Here is a 22,384-nt window from a genome sequence, read left to right on the forward strand (position 1 = left end):
GATATCTTTATATTCCAAATTCCGATACAACCATTTGATATTTTTTATTTAATTTGTCACATTGTTATACTATATTATACTAGTACATATTTATGAGTAATTTATCTCCCCTCTTTTATCTATTGTTCTTTGGTGTCTACGTTTACTGAGAATAAATCTTTTTTCTTTTTTCTCTATCTTTATAAATTTTATTAGAATACACTATGAACAGATTTTTAATTGTATTATGTAATAACATGTTATTAAGCATGATAAATTTATTATTTTTGATAATAATTATCTTAAAATTATAGTGAGATGAATCTTGATTGGTTAACAATTTTTTTTATATTATTCTTATATGGAAATTAAACTCCTTTCATATCTTGCTAACAATATAAACAAATGAAATAATATTATTAATTTTTCAATACGCAAATTGATTTAATTTCTATTTTTGGTCAAATTCTTACGACATGAGGGGCAGGGAAAAATAGTCGGTGTTCAAGTAATCTTAATTGTGTTTTTCCATTTGCATATTTTTTTGTATTAATACTTATAAAAAAATAAAATAAATAACATAAAAGAATTGAGTTTTTTTACAAGTTTAAATTAACTTATAAATGTTAGTTTTTTAAAAATTAGGATGAGACAATTTTAATAAAAACTACTGTATAAGTTAATTTTAACTTACAAAAAAGAGTTCAATTCATTACTTTTTATTTTCTTCTTGTATAAATGCATATGAAAAAATTTGTTCAAATACTGCCTCAACTAAGTTGTTTAGCAATGTGTCCAAGGAAAATAGCTAGTTTTAGTGGTACTTATCCTAACTTTTCAACATACTTACGCTAACAATAAATGAATAATATACTTTCCATGTTTTTCTAGTGCTGTTGGTAAAGAGACTAGACTAGAGAGACTAGAGAATGTTGATGACTTGATGAGCTACCAAATGATTTTTAACAAGCACGACATAAGAGTATGTTACTACAAACATTGCAATGAAATTATTACCAATGCATATGAAAAATGGGATACATTGTACATGTGCACAGGCTTCAATAAGAAGTCTCCCTATCCACTTGTTGTGCTTCAAACAGGTAAATCATACTTAACCAATTTTATTATATAAGGAAATTTTCTTATACATCATATCTTTTTTGTTTTCCCAAATAAAAAACTAATTTACCACTATGGGACAAATCAAAAAGGAAGATGGATCTCCATTCCATAGAATAAAACTAGAGACAAAAAGACATCCAACAAACATATTTAAAGCCTTTTAATTAAGTGTTACCAGAAAAAAGTTTGGTCTTCAACAGAATAGTGATGAACCTGATTTGGCAGAAGCAGAACTGGATGACAGTCTTTGTCTCCTTGCTTTATCAGCTTTTTGCAAGTAATGTTGATGAGATTGGTGTTTGGTCCTTGCAAGGTAAGAAGGACCTCAATAGATTAAGTATTTAAATGTGCACAATGAAATGGAGATTTATAAGAAAAATCTAAATATAAAGTCGTATCGAATTATCTACATTTGATAATCAAAAGAAACCAATCCAAAAGAAAACATCATTGAAGATAAAATTTGCTCAGTCCATTCTGATTATTGGAGGAGGTCCCACTGGTGTGGAACTTGCTGGAGCAAGGCTTCTGGAATTCGTAGGGGCAAAAGCCGGGGATAACACTCTAAATTGGTTGAAATCAAAGAATGTTGTGGTCAAACTAGAGCAATCAGTTGACTTGAACGCATTCACAGATGGACAGAAGATATATCAAACTTCAAATGGAGAGACCATTGAGGCAGATTGTCATTTCTTATGTGTAGGGAAACCACTTGCTTCAGCATGGCTTAAGGAAACTGTGTTGAAGAATGACTTGGATGGTCAACGTAGGATCAAGGTAGATGAAAGATTGAGGGTCAAGGGCTGGAACAACATTTTTGCAATTGGAGATGTTACAGACATTCCAGTAAGTGCTTGCCATTAGTAACAAGTATTCAGCTTCTCACAATTATATATTGTAGTTACCTTCTTTTATAACAAACTCAATAAGTTACTAAGTCTTGTGCTGTTTTGTATTATTCTCATGAGCTACACTAAGGTCATGGTTTATTGCCTGGGTTTTGGCCAGAATTTAGTTTCTTCTTACTGGTAATGAAAATATTGATGCAAAATGGATGAGTATATTATAAGCTAATGAAACTAGTATTCCTCAAAATTCTATTTGTCTTGAGTAGTTGAGTAGAGGCTTTACTACCTACCCATATCTTTCATTATTGTTCTTTAGGTCTTTTCAGTGATTTTGTTGGGAAAGTGTTTGAATCCTTGAATTCAAAGACAAAAGTTTAGCATGTGATATCAAATTTTAGAAGTGGACCTATATGCATAATTCCCTATAGATTTATGTGATTGTATTAGTATTACTTGGGATAGGAGTCTCTTTGATTTTGTCCAATATAAATTGGTTAGATGCTATAATCTGTGGCATTTAAATCTCTCTACAAACCACCTAATAGGAGGGTTTTTAATGGAAATCTATACAACAGGAAATCAAGCAAGGGTTTTTGGCACAGCAGTAGCCTGAAGTGGTTGTGAAGAACTTAAAGGTGACAATAGAGGGAGGAGGAGAATGAAGGATGGAAAATTACAAGCCACATTCAGAAATAGCAATAGTTTCACTCGGGAGGAAAGATGTTGTAGCACAGTTACCATTCTTGACAATAAGTGGAAGAATTCCAGGATTCATCAAGTCTAGAGATTTGTTTGTTGGTAAAACAAGAAAACAAATGGGACTCAATCTTGTACACATTTGAATGTGTCCCTTAAACAATTTTCTTATTTCTAAAACTTTGTTTTCTGAATGAATACTTCAATACAGCAGTTGGCATTTCTTCTTGTTGGATGAGAAACTATAGGAAGAGTATGAGAAAATATCTCTCAACTATTTCTGTTTTTTTTTTTGTTTTTTAAGGAAATTTTCGAAACTTAATAATAGATTTTAGATCAGGAATTGACCGCTAAGTCGTGTTGAATTGTTTTAAGAAACAGTTATAAAAATCTCCATAAAAAATCAGAAGGAACTTATATAATTTTGGTTTCCTTCAAATAGATAATGTTTTAATTTCTCTGAATGAGCCAATTGGTGCTGTAAAACCAGGAGTTACTGACCAACAAGGAGAAACTAACCTTTCTGTATGCAACTATTCATTGAATATATCTTTTCATATTAGTATAATTCACTTCTATATATATATCAAATCATCTTTTCAATTAGAATATTCATGTGATGTATCATTTATTTCATTTTTTTATGTTATTTTGGGTTTTATCTCAATGAAGTAACATAAGTTTTGAAAGAGAGCACACAAGTGTAAAGACCACGATCAGAATTTAAAACTATATCTCTAACATGCTGATAGAGTCATAGGAATTAAAAGGTCAGTCAGAAAATGTATTGAATAAGATAGACCAAGCACAGGCTAATGGCTATGAATAGTGAAAATGAAAGACAACTTAATCCATTGATTCATGAGTTTTGAGATTCTAGAATGAAATGTCTTTAGTTTTGTTGTTTTGTTTTGCATCCTTAGGTTCTATTTTTTTCTATTAAGATTAGATACCTGTTTGCAAGAGAATTATATATATGTAGTCTCACACTCTCTCTATTCCCACCAATTAACTATCAATAACAAAAACTGACTCAGGCCCTACATGCTTATATTTATCCTATTTTGCTTAACATTCACCTGCCAATAATCTATTTGATTGAAATAAGTGAAAATCCTATCCTCCTCCTCCCAACACCTAGGCGAGGACATTTTATAGGTCGAACATAAAATCACTCAAGGGCATCCCAATGAGAAAGAAAAACTAGATTTCATATCAAGCAATTACCAACTGTATCATTTAAAACAAAGCCACAGAGCTCCACCTGATTAGTTTGAGACATCATCATATTATAAATCAAACAAGTACTAACACTATGCAATCATCTATCTTTCATACTTCTAGTATCGTGTTTAAATTATGATGCATATCAAATCATCATGAAATTCCTCCAAGGTCATTATTTGAGTTTGTTAAAACAGGCATTTAATATGTCATGCACATTTCAGATAAATTTCAAAGTGTACAAAAAAAATTCAGATGCTCAGGTAAATATCTGAAAATATAACCAAAGAAGCTATTAAACACTACTAGTGAGTTGTATGAAAGGAAAGAAAATAAGGTTTATCATTTTGTACTTGAAAAAAAAAACACGCATTATATATTTTTCTTACCTGCTTTCTTTTACTATTCTGTCCCACACCAATAGAAGGAGAATGACTGGGATTCACTGATTGAGCTTGCAGTAATTCACTTTGCTCTAATGCATACTTGTTTGGCACTCTTATTTCTGCCTCCTACACAACATCAAACACATTCATGCCAAGTTATTCCTAGTGTTTTCATTTTAAAACTAGAATACATTATCTTCTTTTGCTTCAAATGTTTCAAGTATAAAGATACATCACTTGGGAAATTAAAAGCATCAATTTCCTTTTTGCTACCAGCCTAGCTATCTTTCTTCCCCTTGGTTATATATGGTTCAAATTTATTCCACATATTGGGCATTTTGAAAGAATGAATAGTTAAGGCTTAGGTAAATATTCTTTATGTTTTACATGCTTTGTCAAGACATACAATTCTAACATATGTACTAATTCGTAGCATCAAATCAACAATAGTAAACCAATGTGAAGTGGCTCTCTTACCTTTCAAAAATTAACATATATTCCAGAGAAAGCAAAAATAATGTTTATATTCCAGGTAAATACTGCTGAAGAATATATGTTGGCCCAAGTAATCACAGAGCTAGCTAATATTTTCAAAAACTAATAAGTCTAAGACGAGGTATTTCGTCGATCGAAAACAAAATGTAACTTTGTGTTATAGTGAGAATACTATATATTAAGTTTAGCTATAAACTTCATTTCATTTAAATAGAACTTTTAAAATATAAACTACTCCCATACAAGCATCTTAACTGTTTTTTTTTTTGTAAAGTAAAACTTTTGTTGTATTTCAAGGTGCTCTAGTCAATGGAATTAATCCTTCTTATTTGGTGTACCATGTTGGCTACACCAAATTGTATCTTCGAGCAGGGCAGGTATATGTCTAAAGTCCAAGTTTTCTGTGCAGGGGTGGAAGTCATACTTTATACTTTTTGTTTTCTTCCACTGCTTCATGTTGGTTGGATTTATAACTACCTCTCCTTAGTTTGGCATTGGAATCGTATTTCATGTTCAATTGCACTTTGAAGAGCTGTATGCCAGTCAAAGTTTATCAACCATTTGTTTTTGCTAAATTATTAGTTTCTGCTACATAAATTAGTATCTTGTTTTTGAACCATGAATCTTTTGCGTAGCAGAATTTTAAATTATATTATGTTTTGGTTGAGTTTACATTGTGGTATCTCTTAGTTATTCTTGTGTTTTGTAGATTGATGCACCGGAGAATAAGAGAAAACAGGTTTTGCAGGGAATACTTGAGATTCAAAAATGCTTCCGTGGTCATCAAGCTCGTGGTTATTTCTGTGAACTTAAGAATGGAATGACAACATTACAATCATGTACTGCCAGTAACTATATAATTTTCATTTGGAGCTAAAGTATCAATTATTGTAGGCATTATGCACATTTTCTTCATTTTAATTAAGATTTGTGAAGTAAATGCTTTCATAAAAATATAATGATAAATGAAATGTCAGTGCAATTTGGCTGGTACTTCCAAAATATTATTCAAAAACCTAATTGATGCTATTTGAATTAAGAACTTTAGATGCCTAAATCAATGACTCAAATCATAAAATTTTCACGGCCTCTCAGGTGCTTATTTATAACCTTAGTTCTACTTTGTTTTTAAATTGCTATTTTTGTTGCGTTGCAGTTATTCGTGGAGAAAATACAAGAAGGAGATATGGTGTTATGGTGAAGTCTTCAATAACAATTTATTCTAGAAAACTGGAGGAGATCCATGCAATCATACTATTACAATCTGGTTAGAATGATTCTGCTTTCTGTCAAAAGTTATTGGAGATGATGTTGATTTGCTTATCATCTGTTTCCTTTTCTTGCAGTAATTTGAGGTTGGCTGGTAACAAGGGATGCTAGTCATGTAAATAGGTCAAAGACATATCCTGAAAATGCTAAACCTAGGCGAAAGTCCTTTATGGAGATAATACCAGAAGTAAAGGTATTTTGCTGTGAACTTACATTAGTCTTGTTTTCTCCATGTCTTAGTTTAGATATCTCCATCTATGTGGTTATTTTTCAGTTGTATTATGTTAAAATGTAATTTTTCCCGTTCTTATTAATTCTCTCAGATGAAAACTTGTGATGATTTAGAGTTCGAAATCTAAGTTCATGCAATTTTCTGTAAGTTTGAAATCAAGTACTTTAATACTCCACCGAGCATTCCATACGGCTTGATATAGGACTTAGACACCCCATATTACCCAAGTCCCAATCATATTCAGTTCATTTTAACCCACCAACCACTACTATTTCTTAGGCTAGTGTCTATGGGTGAGGGAAATTGAGATTACCAATGTTTTTTTAATGTATAAAAACAAGTTATACCTGTTTAAGATTCTTGTCATTGGTATGCACTGATTAAAATTAGCATGAATGCATATTAGCAATGTTTGCTTAGCACATAAATTCTTTGATATTATGGGAGACACGAGAGTCACTTTTCGAGAGACACTTTTCAAATAACCAATTTGAAATTATGCCTGAGACGTCAACCATGGAGTTGATATACCTTTTGAGGGATTGGGTGCAAAGACATTGGAGGAAATTAAAAGATCTAAACATATTGGCCATTGACTTAGAAAAGATTTATGATAGGGAGTCTTGTGGAAGGCATGGGAGAATAGGGGAGTTCGTGTTGCTTACATTCAGGCCATATGTTGCCAATGATATGTATGATGAGGTTAAACCAACATGCACACACACATGGTGTGGCCATCGAGGATTTCCCTATAACTATAGGTTTATACCAATGGTTAACCCTGTGCCTTATTCCTTTTATTTTGGTTTTGAATGTTCTTATTCATCATACCTAGGAGCTTGCGACTCAGTGCATGCTTTTTGCACATGATATATTTCTAATGGAAGAGTTGAGAGATTGAATTGATGGTAAACTAGAGTTATGGGGGAAGCTTAGGAATCACTTGGTTTCCATTTAAGTAGAAATAAAATGGAGTATACAGAATGCTTGTTCAATATCATACACACTAGCATTGACTGAGGTAAAAATTGGAGATAATATGTCCCAAGTCACACAGTTTAGTTATCTTGGATTTATCAAACAAATGACAGAGGAAAAGAGATGCAAATCATAGGATTCTGAATAGGGTGGATTAATTTAGTTTATATATATATATATATATATATATATATATATATATATATATATATATATATATATATATATATATATATATAGGCACACAAATATGTTCTAAAAATATAAGTTCCTTTGAGCAAACTAGAGAAAGTTATGATTCAATAGTCTATAAAAAATTTATAAATTTTCCCGTTAAGGAAGATTAAAAAACAAAATTCGTTGTTTCCAGCTTTCACTGGTAAACAGCCAAATATAAAAATATTATGTCTTTGTTATTGGTAATTGTTCTAACTATCATTTAAACCTTTTAGCTGAATGCTACCAAAAACTATTTTGATGGTGTGTTTCAAAACATAACAAACCCCACCCTCATTCTTGATTTAGCAGGACTTGTCCAAAGAGCCGGTTCAGAATCTGGTTTCAGCTTTAGCAGGACTCCAAAGGCGGGTTGACAAGGCTGATGCAATTGTGGAGCAATTGTGGAGCAAAAGGAAGAAGAAAAAGCCATTATTGTAGTAGTGGTAGGAGAAATCATTGAAAGAGATCTCAAATTAAATAATTAATATATCTAAAATTTTGATTTGTAAAATATAAAAAAAAAGAGTATTCAAATCATAGAGATGTTCAAAAATCAGAATCCTAAAGCAGAAACATATTTTGTCTTTCAATATATTTGATAATTTTTTTAAAAAAATATAGTTAAACTCAGTTGATATTTTAAATTTATTTTATTAACCGTTAATGTAACATAATTTAACTATACTATATGTAAATAACTTGTTTATAGATAGTATTATCTTATGCAACCAGATGGATTGTTTTTTTAATAATAACTAGAAATCAAACACAAAATTATACGAATTAATATATTAAAATTAATTTTTTTAACAAAATTATAGGAATTATAGAAATCAAACTCTTATTATCATTTGTAACACGATCTTATTATTTGAAGCAATTTTTCTTTAATAACCTTATTACAGTTAAACCAGAAAAGCAAAAAGCTACCCATTCAATTCTTTCTTTTCCAATAACTGTTAATATCCATTATGTCTCTAGCAATCAAGTCTTGAATAGAGAACATTAGGAGTGAAAATAGGTAGGTGTTGGGCAGCCTTAGTTGCCCATGCAATGAGGGAAAAGGTGAAAAGATAGTAGAGTCAGCAGGTGCATGTTTGTGCAGTTTGGTTTAGTTGTTATCTTAAAGGTAAAACATTTGAATTTTTTTGGCTTCCATTCAGGTCAACATTACTATATTTGACTATCCAGGGCCCAAAAGAGGCTGAAGGGGTATAGCATATTTGACTTACTACTATTTATATTTACAGAGAAAACTAGGCCATTGACATTGGAAGACTGCATATATATTATAACAAAAAGGAATTAAAATGTCCAACCCCTACAATTTCTATCTAACTAACATGGTAATTAACTAATGAACAAATATAAAAAAAATCAACTAAACTTATTGCATATCTACATAAATTCACAATGCCTATGTATTTAGAAGCTTAAGATCCTGAGTGCTGATAGTATAATACCTTTATGGATCTAACTCTGCTTAAACCTTTTTGCACTCTACTCTCCAGGTTCTTGAATTCCTTTAGACTGAGAGAGCTAACAGCATCACGAAGGATGTGCCTGGAATGCAAAAAATGACATTGAATTTTTTCATTTCAATGGAGAATTCTGCTGAATAATATTTTTAACAGAATGTAACATTGACCTGTTTGGATTCTGAATGTCTCTGATTTGTCTTTTTAATTTTGACGTGTCTTGATAAAACTGTTATTCATAAAAAAGTGTCAACCAGTTAGAGAAACCTTGTGAAGGAGCATTTTTTCAACTAGCTGCAGCTGATACCATTTTTTCTACTAAATTGGTTTGTGCAATTTTTCTCAACAAGAATTTTTGCAAGTTTGTCACTATTAAGTAAAAATCTAAATTCAAAAGATTTTCTAAAAACCCCTTACCAAACACACAACAATAACAATAAATGTCTTATCTAGTGATGAAATAAACACATCATATGTTCTACTCTAGTCACTCATGTCTTTCAGTGGTCTTCTTTGTATATGTCAAAATAATTGCACCAATATGTATTTGTGTACAATTCTTGCCCACACAACATTATTAAGATTTGGAATTAAAAAAAATCTATTTATAGATTCTTTATGTGTCCTTTTAATTAGAGCAGTTGATAACAACATTGTTTTGGTAAATATTCCTCAAAAGCAAAACAACTCCACAGAGGAACCAATGATATTGTTTGGTACAAAGAGACCAAATGGGCAGCAGAATGTGCAAAAGCTCAAGCAGAAGCTGAGCTTTCCAATGCTAAACAGACAGTGAAAGATCTTTTCTCTATGATTGGGGAATCTATGTACAAGGCAAAAGCCGAAATGCGAGACATGGCACCACTAAAGAAGTATGTCAAACCGAGAAACGATGATAATCAGTATTCACAAGTTATGACAGAATTGGAACATGCTAAGCGGGAATTTTTCCAACTTAAGCTTCATGTGGGTTCTGTTTTGGAGGAGAAATTGCAAGCGGAGAACGAAGTCAAAGCATCGAGATCCAGCATGTTGTCCTTCTCAAGAGTAGCACAAAAACTGACGAACGAGATTGAGGAAGCCAGTGAAGAACAATTGGTGGTTCAATTGGACAGAATGGATGCTTTGAATGAACTTAGAGACATTGAACAACTTCAAAACACAAGGAACAAATTGAAAGAGGCCATTCAAGCGATAGATGAGACAAAAGAGCTCGAAATGAAATTGGCCACAACATTGTCTGATATTGATATGTTGAAGAATGAGTTCAAGTTTGTTAAGAAAACGGGGAAAAGGTTACTTCAAAGAGGTGGTCAGAGCATTGAGCATATAGAAGAAGATTAATCAAGACATGTTGCAGTGTTAGAGCCTACAAAAGAAGAAATAGAGGCAGCAAAGAAAGACTTGGCTTCCATTACAAAACAAGTTTTTAAGTTTATGGCCTCTATGGATGTCACAAGAAATCAACTGAAGCATGTGAGTGCAGCCACGATTAATTTAAAGAACAAGGAATCGAAAATTGGTGCAAAAGTTCGAAACCTCAGTTACAAGCTCTTGAGAGCAAAATCTAAATTAGAAGTCGTGTCTGCAGCAGAGGAAAAGGCCAAATCAATAGTGAGTAACTTGACACAAACTCTTGATAAGCTCAAGTCCAAAACAGAAGCAGCAAAAAAAGAAAAAGACCTTATAATAAATGGAGAGGTTGCAGAAACCAAAGAAGAGATTATAAAGGCCTTGTTGGAGATAAAGGTGAGTCAGGAAAGATTTCAAGGTGCCATGGAGTGCGCAGTGAGAAACCTAGAATGGGAAAGGGGGAGGCTTTATTTATGGGCTTCTACACTAGTTAATTTAATTAATTACTTTTATAATATCATTTTAAAATTATCTTTTTCTTATTTTTATAGGATGAGAAATAAGAAGAAACCTGGATACATTTTTAAGTTTAACTCATTAACTGTACTAGAGTTTAAAAATTTATAGGAAGGGGACCATGAAACCATGATTTTAACTCTGCAGAAACTACAATCATGATTTAAAGACTGAAATTAAATTTTCCTTTTCTCATACATAAAATATTATTAAGGATTGATTTTCAACTTTTCTTCATCCGGGAGAGTATATATAGCCTTGTTTAATTTGGATCATAAAAATAGAAGAAAACATCAAAGCAAGATTAGTTGGTACATTAAACCTTGTTCATACTATCTAGCTAGTCTGCCTTGTCTAGTTGGGGGTGTTCTTAATTACTATGACCATGTTATGTTGACTCAACTGTTCCATAATCAAAGTCGAACTACTTGAATCCCAAAATTACAATCTAAGTAAATTAAACAATCCTTAGCTGTGTCTTCAAATAGAAATAAATGAATTAATGAGGCTAGTGAATTGAACCAGCTTGCTGCTTTCCCACATACTGAGCATTGTTAACATGTAATAGGAAAACACTTCCTCTGTTACTCATCAAAAAACACTCCCTCTGTTTTGGAACAGCTGATTTTGGAAGGATAGAATGAAAAAAAAAAAGAAAAAACAGATTGAAGAAATACTAAATACTAATAAATGATGTCACTAGAAAGAAAAGATTTTAAAAAAAAATTAGGTGAAAATAAGGTATCTAAATAATTGCATTTTTTCACCCTTTTGGAGCTACAAGCAGTGAAATCATCAGAAGCTTTAGCCTTGGAGAAGCTCAAGATTCTTAGGGAGAATGCCATGAAAGACAAAATTAGTAATGTAACAAAGCCTAATTTGTTAATTATCATTTTTTCACCCTTTAAATTTTTCTTTATAAAAAATAAATCTGTTTGAATATTTTACGATACTTATATATTTTAATTTTCTCTAAGTGATTTATAATATAATGGTTATCTATGAAACATTTTTCTTTTTTTTTTCAGAAAAAAACAAATGTATCATTAATAGGAAGAGGTCACGGGTACAAGGGTACCCAGCCCTTACTTTATCAGTCCCAAAAAAGAAAAACCTGTCCTCTGGTAAACAAGAGATATTTTCTTTCTTACCTATAAACCAATTGTTCCTAAAACCAAATAAATTCCTAAAATGATAAAAGTATACCCCTAAACCCCCAACAGAAAATCCCCCTCCTATTCCTATCCCACCATATTCACATATATATGTGCATGTCACCTAATCCACCAGCCAACTCGTCGTAGACATTAGCAGTTCCGTGACTGCATCAAAAGGCTAGACAAGTTCCAAGGCATGCTGCCCACTGAATGGCAGACCTTGTGCTTCTGATTAAATTTGTTTTTGCTGATTAAAAAAAAATAAAAAATCTTCCAACAGCATGTGTGAGTGTGACTAAGGACCCTCAAATGATACTTTAAATTTCTCTCCATCAAAAATAAATCTGTTTGAGAAACCATGCAGGGAAGGCAAATGAAATTGTTGAGAAGGTAAGTAAGTAACTAACCTAGCTGTAAGGACCGTGGAGAAAGCCTCGCTCTTCACAAACTCCCTAATTCAAAGGAACTTCGAGCCGTAAGAAGAGTCGTCCACGTGCATCGTCGGGTTCATCGAATGGAAGAACAGCGAAGAGGACTATGTTGCTTCAATGTCAATGTGTTCACTCACAGAACAGGCAAGAGGGGCTAGGGTTCAATGTAACGAAGAGGGGCTAGGACGAAAGGTTTTTTATGGGCTTTGTTTTTTTAAACCCAATTACGACGGTTTTTTTTACTAAAACCCGTCGTAAAGTTTATTACATATAACATTCTAAGGCGGTTTTTAATAACCGCCTTAGAATGTATGTCGTAAAATGCAAATTTTTTTAGAATAATTACAAAAATGCCACCGCGTCACTATTTAAATCGGTTTTCGAAATAACCGTCGTAGCACAGGTGACGTAAAAAGTAATATTTGTAGTAGTGCTCTATTAAAAGCTATCTCAATAGCTAAGATGACACCCATAAGCTCTGCAAAAAAGGAATTATTTACACCCACATTATGAGAAAAACAACCTAGGGAGTTAGAAAAGTTATCCCTAAAGATGCTACCACAACCCACCAAGGCAAGAGAGCCTTAATAGAGTCGTCGGTGTTACATTTAATCCATCCCTGTAGAGGGGGGTTCCAAGTGACTGAAGAAATGCGATGTGTTCATCTTGGATAATCCAAAGTACCATGTTGCTTCCTGATGAAAAGCTCTTGGATAAAAGAGTTCATACAAGCTGAAGAAGCATTACCTGTAATTCTAATATTCCCAATTATCAATGAAATAGCTGAGTGGAAAGAATGAAATAGTAAGAAACACACTAACGGGGGGGGGGGGGGGGGTTGAATAGTGTGTATATCAAAGATATTAAACTTTGGCAATATAAAAGCTAATATAGATAACAATGTATTAAAAAGAGATTATCCACTAAGGATTAGGCTAATTTTTAATGAAGATCAATATGGTCATCTAGTATTAGATAAAAAAAGAGTTCTTAAAACAATTTTTCAAATAAACACTTGGTGTTAAAAAAGTGATAGAAAGTGTTATAAGAATGCTTAATAAACCATTATGGAGAGAACTAGAAAAACTTGGTTTATACTAGTTCACTTAACTTGAGCTATGTTCAGTTCTCCTTTACTCACAAGTAAAGGGTTTCACTAATTAATTAAAACTTGATTACAAAACAAGTATTTTAACCTACCATTCTTGGCTTTAAAATTATTCTTAACACCACTTCTAGTACCTCTTTAGACTCTCCCTGAATCTAAGAACCCAAGTATTGTTTAACACTAAGCCACTTCTGGCTTTCACAAAAAAAGTTTGAATGGATACAAGTATTCTTAACACTCAATGAGTGAATAAACAATTAGACTCAAATACAAAATAACTTTGCTTCGCAAAGAATAAACTACTGAAAATTGTGTATCAGTCATCTAGTGATTTTAACAGAGTTTTGCTTCAAGTATTTTCTTGCTCTCTTGTAACCTTTATCATCGATTGCTTCCTTGATGGAGACGACCTTTTATAGACTTCAGTGAAGGATCCGTTACGGGATCAATATCAATTTCTTAAAAGGACTGTTTTCTCACATTGAGGGATATGGAGAGGAATTATCTATATTACAGACAACACCATGTGTTTTTTGTTTGTAGCGAAAGTGACCTTTAGGGGAATATTTTGTGAAAACCTTATATTCTCTTCTATATTTTCCTTTTCTTAAATTCAAATGTTAGCCTTTCAAAAATAAGAAAGGCAAATGGAATTCGAATAAAATAGAACACGTTGACTTCCCTTTTTCGTCATACTCAATCTTTGAGATTGCACGTGCGAGTTAACCAAATGATAGTGTGTTAAACTGATTTACACAATGGTGGACGCTTTCTGGATATAGCATGCTAGAAGCTAGATAAAAACAAAGCATTATCTCTTTGACTGTCGATGATACTGAATATTGTAAATTCCTTTAACATTATTATCATGTCCACTCGTCAGAACTCATTAGAACATTAATAATTTATACTTATTGTAATACATAAAAGTCCAAGGTGGATGAGATGAGTGGTCGTCTAGACTTAACAAAGAAATGGCTTTGTTATTGAAACACTTGTTGTTTTTACAATGCCATATTCCCTAAATATAAAAAATAGTTGCTGCCAAAGCCATGCCCTGCATATGTTTGGACCAACCAGTAGTATTGGATGAGAAAAGCTCATTGATGTAGCTAAGGTTGATTTCACAATTGAATAAAGATTGGACCTAATTCCAAATTCTAATAGAAAAAAAGACATTGAAAATTAAATGTTCGTAAGACTCATAACTGCCCTCGCAGAGGCTTCACATAGAAATAGTGTGGCAGCCTCTCTCCCAAAGCTTGTCATCTATGGGGATGTCATGCATGATTTGTCAGAGCAAGAAAGAGGTTGATGGTAGGATCTAAGAGTGTCAGAGGTCCTTGAAACTGGATTAAGAGGTAATAGACTACTGAATGTGATAGTAGGCATCCTTGAGAGATAAATGGTCATTACTGGAATTGTTCCAAACAAGGCTATCTTTCAAATGATAAACTGGGATGACCATAGTTTCAATTTCCCTAGCTAGCTCTGGAAACATTCCTTTAATCAAATCAGGAATTGTTATGGATAAAAAGATCAATTGTGGCTTCCATTTGAGTTGAAAGAAAAGAAGGGAAATTTATAGCTTCAATAATGGGCTTTGAGAGCTATTTATCCCGCCAAAAGTGATGGAGGCCATCACCCAATAGCCAAAAAGTGTTGAGTCAACTTCAGATAAAACACTTTTAATGCCAAGCCTTACTGAGGAAGAGATATAATGGGTTTTAGGAGAGCTACCAACAAAGAATCTAGCTCTCAACACACTTGCCCATTCTCCTCTATTGTAGAGAAAATCAAAAGCTAGTTTTAGCAAAATGACTTTGTTAATGCTTTTAATGGAACAAATATCCAGTCTGCTAGCATATTTAAAAGAACACACTTTGTGCCAAGCAAAAGTTACCAATTTTCTGTTCATAATGTCACCAAACCAAATACAATTACGGGTCCATTTTCAATATCCTTGATGAGAAAAATCAGCCAAGAATAAATCATGAAGTTGTAAAGCAACATACTATGGATAATTGAGTTCACCAACTGAACTCTTCCCATGATGGAGAGAATGGATCCTTTCCAAGTAGCTTGCTTACATTTGATTTTATCCGCAATGTGTTGTAAATGCCTCTTCCTTGGTTTCCCTTTAAACATAGGAACGCCTAAGTAATTAAAATTAAAGTCATTTGAGGTAGATCACGTGAATCTAAGCAAGCCGATAAGCCTTCTAATGCTCTGGGAAGAGATAGAGACTGTGTATGCTACAAATTTATCTTTGTTAACCACTTGGCTTGAAACGTTCTCATAATGAGAAAAGAGATTTTAGAGTTGCGTACATTCTTAGACGTACCCCAACAGAAAATCATGATATCATATGCGTAAGTAGAATGGGTAGGAAGAAAAGAATTGTAATAGTTGGTCGTCTGGTTCCAATCTCCTTCCGCAACCAACATTGAGATACCTTTGCTTAGAACATCTTTTGCAATACAAAAGAGTAGAGGGTAAAGAGGGTCCCCCTGCCTTACTCCTCTTGTACAAGGGAAGAAATCGGCTGACTTCCCATTAAAAAAGACCGAGAGCCTAATTGAAAACAAAATAGTTTCAATCCATGAACATAAAGTCTCTTTAAAGCAAATTCTCCTCAGCACTTTAAGCGGAAATCCCTAGTCAAGGGTGATGAAATCTTACCCCCCAAGGGATTTGGATAAAAGACTCCAAGAAGATTGGGCCAGAGCTGTAGGAAAAGGCCCTAGGGTTCTCATGAGCCTTAGGGTAGATTTTGGGCCCATGGGCTAAATATGAGTCCACTTATCTTTGTACATATTAGATTATGGTTTCATTATTTTTGGACCTTGTATTTAGGGCTCCATAGTATAGGGAGGGTATCCTAGTAATGTAGGATTTTTTAGCCCTTGTATTTTTGGGCACCTAGACTAGTTTTTGTATTAAGGGTAGTTTTGGAATTTAATATGGATTAACTACACTATTTGATGTGTATGTTGGGAGAGAAATTTAATTGAATTGGGAGAAGTCAAATCCCATTAAATTTCAGATCAGCCTAAGGTGGAGGTGAGCATTTGCTTGCTACACCTCATTGCCACATCATATAGTCACACTTTGTGCATGTCCTTCATGCTTTACATGCCTCATAACACCTAAGCACACTTAGTGGAGAATCTTGGATTTGATCTTAGATTAGTGGGCTGAACCTTAGCAGAAATTCACTAATCATAATTAGTGAAATTTTGGCTCCATAAATTCAAATTCAAATTCAAGTGAAATTTGAATAGAAATTTCTCTCTAATTGAATTCTTGCAATTCTTAGCATGTCATTTGAATTTTTGCAATTCTTAGCATGTCATTTGAATTTTGAGTCTAATTGATGCATGTTATTTAGTTCATAACATGTTCTAAATCAATTCCTAGAAGTAGTCTTGTTGAACTTTTTTTTGTTTTCTGAGTTTCCTATATGATGCCTATTAAGAAATTGAGTTGTGGTGCTGAGTTGTGACTGGATTTTTTAATCAAAATAAGTCTTAAGATATTTTGAATTGTGTTATCCAAGACAATTGAGCATAAGCAAACACAAATTGTAACTATCCAAGCCTTAAGCAACATAAACACTACTCTTGATTTCCAGGTTGAAATTCTGGTGGCTGCTAGTTTTGGCACATTGTCTTCTTAACTCTGCTATGGCTTGAATACTTTGCTTTTTGAGCTGAAATTTTAAATGGATAAAATATACATCTGGACGAAAATAATGGAAAAAGAATGAACAAAAAAGAAAAAGAAATGAGCAAGAAAAGGTGATAAAGATTAACGTCAAAATACACTTCCAGAACAAAAAAAAAATGTGTATGCTTGATTTGCTTGAAAATTGTTCATTATTTTGAGTGGTATTACAAAACTATTTGACTTCTTGGAGTTGTTTATCTTTTAGAAATGTTGCCAAATTGAAATAACTGGAATTTTGCTTTGAGTCTTGTTTTTAATTTGTCAATCTAATCTAGTGCCATTCTAGGACTTCCTTTGTGTTCCACTTTGGAATGTGGTGCTGTCCTTTTGCTTTATTTTCCTTGAATCTCATTGAATTAATGTCATGTTAAATTTCATTTTGGTTTAGCTTTCATTTCATCTTTTGGTTTCTTGCTTGTCTTTTTTTTTTTTTTTTTTGTTTATGTGTTGCCTACAATAAGGATTGGAAGAGGAAATTGGTGCATTGCTTGTAGGAAGATTTTTTAGTCTTGGAGGTTAACCATCCTAGGAGCACCATTGTATTTGAAGCAACCAAAGCCTCACCAAATTTTGAGTGAAACACTTGAGAAAATAAACAAGCTTTGAAGACAACATTGAAAACACTTGAGTGCTGAATTTTTCTATTACAATTCCTTGTATTTAGACATTCTTCAAGGGTGTATTGGGAGTCTCCCAGAGACCACCCAAACCTCTATTTGTGTGTAATAACTTAGTGTAAACCGTGTAGATAGCTTGCTTCTTACCAACTAGTTTTTACCTTATCTTTCACACCTCTTTTAGTGTTTATTTTGACTAGTTTCAACCATAGTTTCTTTTACCTTTTGTTTTCAAACCCCCAACAAGAAAGAACCACAACTTAGGAACCAACATGAGTTTTCGTTCTTCATCTAGTGTTAATGGTGAAGGTTTTACTCCTAAGGACCCCTTCTATAGGATACTTGATGAGTTGAGATCCCTTAAATTGTGGAAAGACAAACCAAGAGAGAAAAGAAAAAGGAAAAAAAGAGTGGAGGAAATAAGTCAAGATGAAAGAAAGAAGAAAAATAATGAAAGAAATGAAAAGAGAAAAACATGTCTCCTATAGTAGTCATGACTCTTGCAAGAGTTTAAGTGAAGAACTTAGCGATTATTATGGAGGGCAGCATAGGTCACATACTAAACATCACTTTCAAGGAAGAGAAAAGGATGGAAGACCTCAAGAAGTTAACATTAGCCTCCCATATTTCCATGGAAAAGATAATGTTGAGGCCTACCTATATTGGGAAATGAAGGTTGAACAACTCTTTGCTTGCCAGTATATAAGTGAAGAGAGAAAAGTTCCATTGGCTACCCTTAGCTTCCAAGGGTGTGCCCTCTATTGGTGGACTTCCCTTGTTAGGGAAAGAAGGATTCATGGGGATCCTCCAATAGAATATTGGAATGATCTTAAGAGTGCCCTTAGGAAAAGGCACATTCCCTCCTACTATCAAAGGGAGCTTATTGACAAGCTCCAAAGACTTAGACAAGGGAGTATGAGTGTCGAAGAATATAGGCAACAAATGGAACTACTCCTTTTAAGAGCTAGACTTTGGGAGGAGGAAAGAACAAGCATTGCTAGGTTCCTAAGTAGTTTAAATATGGAAGTAAGAGACAAGGTTGAACTCCTTCCATATAGGGACCTAGATGAGCTAGTTCAACTTTGTATAAGGGTATAACAACAATTAAAGAGAAAGCCATCTTCTAAAAACTCTACCTCTTACTTTTATACAAAGAAGGACCAAGCTCCAAGTGTGTTAGGAGTACCACCGTCTAAGCCAAAGGATGATAAGGGTAAAAACATAGAGGAAATCACTCCAAAGGCTAGTTCACAAGATAGAACTAGTAACATCAAATGCTTCAAATGTATTGGGAAAGGCCACATTGCTTCTCAATGCCCCACAAAGAAAACCATGATCATGAGGGATCAAGACATCTATAGTAGCCAAGAGGAGGCTACTTCTTCTCCTTTCTCAAGTGGAAGTGGGGGTGAAGCCAAGGGTGATGAGCATATTGAAAAGGTTTACCCCTATGAAGAAGGTGATCTTCTAATGGTGAGAAGGCTCCTTGGGAGTCAATCTTGTGACCTAACCTAAACCGAAAGAGAGAACATTTTTCATATAAGATGCAAGGTTTTAAACAAAAATTGTTCTCCCATTGTGGATAGTGGGTCTTGCTGCAATTATTGTAGCACAAGGTTGGTATCCAAGTTGAGTCTCACTATTATTTCCCACCAAAAGCTTTACAAGCTTCAATGGCTCAGTGAGCAAGGGGAAATGATAGTAAATCAACAAGTAAAGATACCCTTTTCTATAGGAGACTACTGTGATGAAGTTTTATGTGATATAATCCCTATGGAAGCAGGGCACATTTTGTTGAGTAGACCATGGCATTTTGACAAGAAAGCAATCCACAATGGTCTCACCAATGAAATAACCCATGGAAGAAAAAAGTTCAAACTTGTTCCCTTGACACCTTCACAAGTGGATGGGGATCAAGTACAAATAAAACTCAAGTGGGATGAGGAAAAGAATAAAAAAAGAAAAGAAGAACAACCTTTAATGGTTAAGGAGGAGTGTAAGGAGGTAAGTGTCTCCTCCAAGAGGTTAGCTAAGAAGGAAAGTCATTTTGCAATAAGGACAAACATTAAAAAAAATTCCCTTTTTAGACAACCTCCATATCCTCTCCTTTGTAAAAAAACACTTGTTAGCACTGCCACACCTCTTGAGATTGAGGTTCTTCATCAAGCAAAGGAGTTGTTGGATGAGGGTTTGGTTTGTAAGAGCTTAAAACCTTGTGCTTTGTTGGTGCCCAAAATAGGTATATTAGGCACCAAATCCCTAGGATAGGTGGTATGATGAACGTGTTGAGTGATGCAACCCTCTTTTGTAAAATCACTCATGCACCCAACATCTTCATGATTTGCATACATAGGGACTCATTAGGTAGGTTTGTTCTTATTTTTGGTTTCAATACAAACCTAGGTGCTCATATGGGATACCTTAGGTTTGTCATACTTTTTGGTAGAAGTAATTAACATGAAATTGTAGAAAAAAGGTATGTTTTATTGCATTACTTTCCTTAATTTTTTAAATAGTGATCAAGGGGTTCCCACGGACCCTAAGAGAATAAAGGTCATTCTTAAGTGGTCTACTCCACCAAGTATAAGGGAAATTTGGGGCTTCCATGACTTAACAAACTTTTACAAAAGGTTTGTACCATATTTTTCTATACTTGTAGCACCACTCATTGAGTTGGTGAGGAACCATGTTCCCTTATGGAAAGATGCCCAGGAAATGGGTTTTCAGACCTTATCCTACTCTAACATACCCAACACCACTAATATATATGTTTTTATTCTTTTTACATATGTTGAGGGAAGAAGCCCAGAGTTTCAAGAACTTCGAGATTTGAGGTCAAATCCTTTTCAAGGGGGAGGGGGCCCATGATTTAGCTCCATGTAGAGCTTGCAGGCCTTGAATCTTCTTCACCAATGGAGTCCTTTGCTTCTTGAAGATCAATGGTAGCAGAATGGAGAAGGAGGAAAGGTGATTGGAGATGCCACTTCAAGGAGAAGATGAGTCAAGAACAAGCTCACCTCCATAAGAAGCCATGGTGTTTAGGTGAAAAAAATGGGTGTTTCTATCTCCCAGAAGATGCTAAGCAACATTGGCTTTTTTCTCTCCAAAAGGCTTCTTAATTAGTGAGAGCTTGTTTTAGAAAAACTTGAGCTTCTTAATCTATCCAGCCTTATATCAGTTTTGTTTATACCTTTCCTATCATAGCTTGACCTTCAGCTTCCAGGCATTGGCGAGTGTTCTCCCACCAGTACCCAGCTTCTTCTATCAAAGTATGCACGCCAAAAGCAACCTTTTGCTCCTCTGGACATGCCATCACTTAGAAGATTTTCTTAATTTCTCGTATCCTATTATGAGCGCCATCAGGGTTGTATCCTTCATTGAAAGCATGGGGATTGTTTCGTTGGAAGTGATCTAACCCTAGATACTTGGCAGCTCTACTAACTTCTCCTTTATTATGATTCCCCATAGCTTGAGCTAAGGCTTGGAGAGCATTAGCTATCACATGATCATTTCGTCCAGCCATCATTTCCTACGCACATCAGAAAGTGAGAACATGGAAGGAATACACACAAGAAAAAGGAATAAGACAATTTCATGCCTATCTCAAGTCCCTACTTAAGTTACTCTTGAGAGTTAATGCCTTGAGAAATCACTCCTCTACAATTCTTCTCTCTCTCGACATTAAAAATCACTTTCCACCCTTTGTATTCCTGACCCCATTGCACTTCACAAATTACCAAGATGACCAGTTTAATAGCTCGTGACAACACATTGGAACTCATGGTATAACAAACATCAAGGATACAAATGTGTTATGACAGCACCTACAAATCTCCATAACCCATGTAAAACAACAATGTGAGTCAATTCCAAACACAAACAACCCAAGCAACTACAAAATAATCAGATACTCAAACATTCAACAAACAAAACCCAGAACGCATAGAGAAACACAACAGACTCACAACTCATTGGTCGAAAGGTTCAATTAGGCTCTGGTACCACTAATGTAATGACCCACCTCCTCGCTACGATATCACTACTCTAAAATGCGGAATTTAAATTTTAAGTGAAAGTTCTATTAATTTGATTATGAAAACGGTGGTAAAAGTTTTTCGATATACATTCACCCAATAACGCATAAATACCTTTGTGTGTGTGTGTGTGTGTGTGTGTGTGTGTGTGTGTGCATATATCAAACCACTGTACATCATTCATATGTTAAGATATAATTTAGTTATTACATATATCTAAACCTAGGATTTACATGACTAATAAAAAAAATCAAGGAACCAACTAAGGAAGATTTTGATAACAAAATACAACTCTCCCAAAAATAAACTCCAACATTATCATGTTGTCTTGGCGGTTCCAACAAAAAGAATCTCCCTCCAAAATCATCACGAACGAAAGTTTGAAATCATCACAGACACTAACCACACGGTACAAAATTGCAAGAATGAATTTATGGTAAAAGATTAACAAATATCAAATGATAATGATTAGAAAGAAAACAATAATGAACAATCACAATCATTCTCAAT

The 22,384-nt window shown here is 33.9% G+C and overlaps 1 protein-coding gene and 1 long non-coding RNA gene across 3 annotated transcripts; both read left to right on the forward strand.

Moving 5' to 3' along the window:
* The first annotated feature begins 214 nt into the window (after window positions 1-214).
* Window positions 215-3,083, forward strand: LOC100815145 (apoptosis-inducing factor homolog A-like). Its single transcript, XM_041004863.1, has 3 exons — window positions 215-1,082; window positions 1,808-1,950; window positions 2,528-3,083. Exons 1-3 carry the CDS (start codon window positions 923-925, stop codon window positions 2,558-2,560), a joined length of 336 nt encoding a protein of 111 aa, XP_040860797.1. The 5' UTR covers window positions 215-922; the 3' UTR covers window positions 2,561-3,083.
* A 1,493-nt stretch (window positions 3,084-4,576) lies between these two features.
* On the forward strand, window positions 4,577-8,000 carry LOC121172755 (uncharacterized). 2 transcript variants are annotated; one of them, XR_005886330.1, is made up of 4 exons: window positions 4,577-5,592; window positions 5,910-6,020; window positions 6,100-6,215; window positions 7,758-8,000. It is a non-coding gene; the product is annotated as an uncharacterized lncRNA (long non-coding RNA). The 2 variants fall into 2 exon arrangements; XR_005886329.1 differs by having other exon boundaries at window positions 4,581-5,592; window positions 7,761-7,930.
* The last annotated feature ends 14,384 nt before the right edge of the window (window positions 8,001-22,384 follow it).

The sequence above is a fragment of the Glycine max genome, chromosome 9 (genome assembly GCF_000004515.6).
Source record: "Glycine max cultivar Williams 82 chromosome 9, Glycine_max_v4.0, whole genome shotgun sequence".
Taxonomy (NCBI): Eukaryota; Viridiplantae; Streptophyta; class Magnoliopsida; order Fabales; family Fabaceae; genus Glycine; species Glycine max.

Bases quoted from the DNA above. Each gene is read 5' to 3' on its own strand.
- LOC100815145 (XM_041004863.1), top strand. From the start codon at position 923: ATGAGCTACCAAATGATTTTTAACAAGCACGACATAAGAGTATGTTAC. The intron at 1,083-1,807 runs GTAAATCATACT...TCTTATGTGTAG, and splicing joins ACTTGTTGTGCTTCAAACAG to GGAAACCACTTGCTTCAGCA. The intron at 1,951-2,527 runs GTAAGTGCTTGC...TCTATACAACAG, and splicing joins GAGATGTTACAGACATTCCA to GAAATCAAGCAAGGGTTTTT.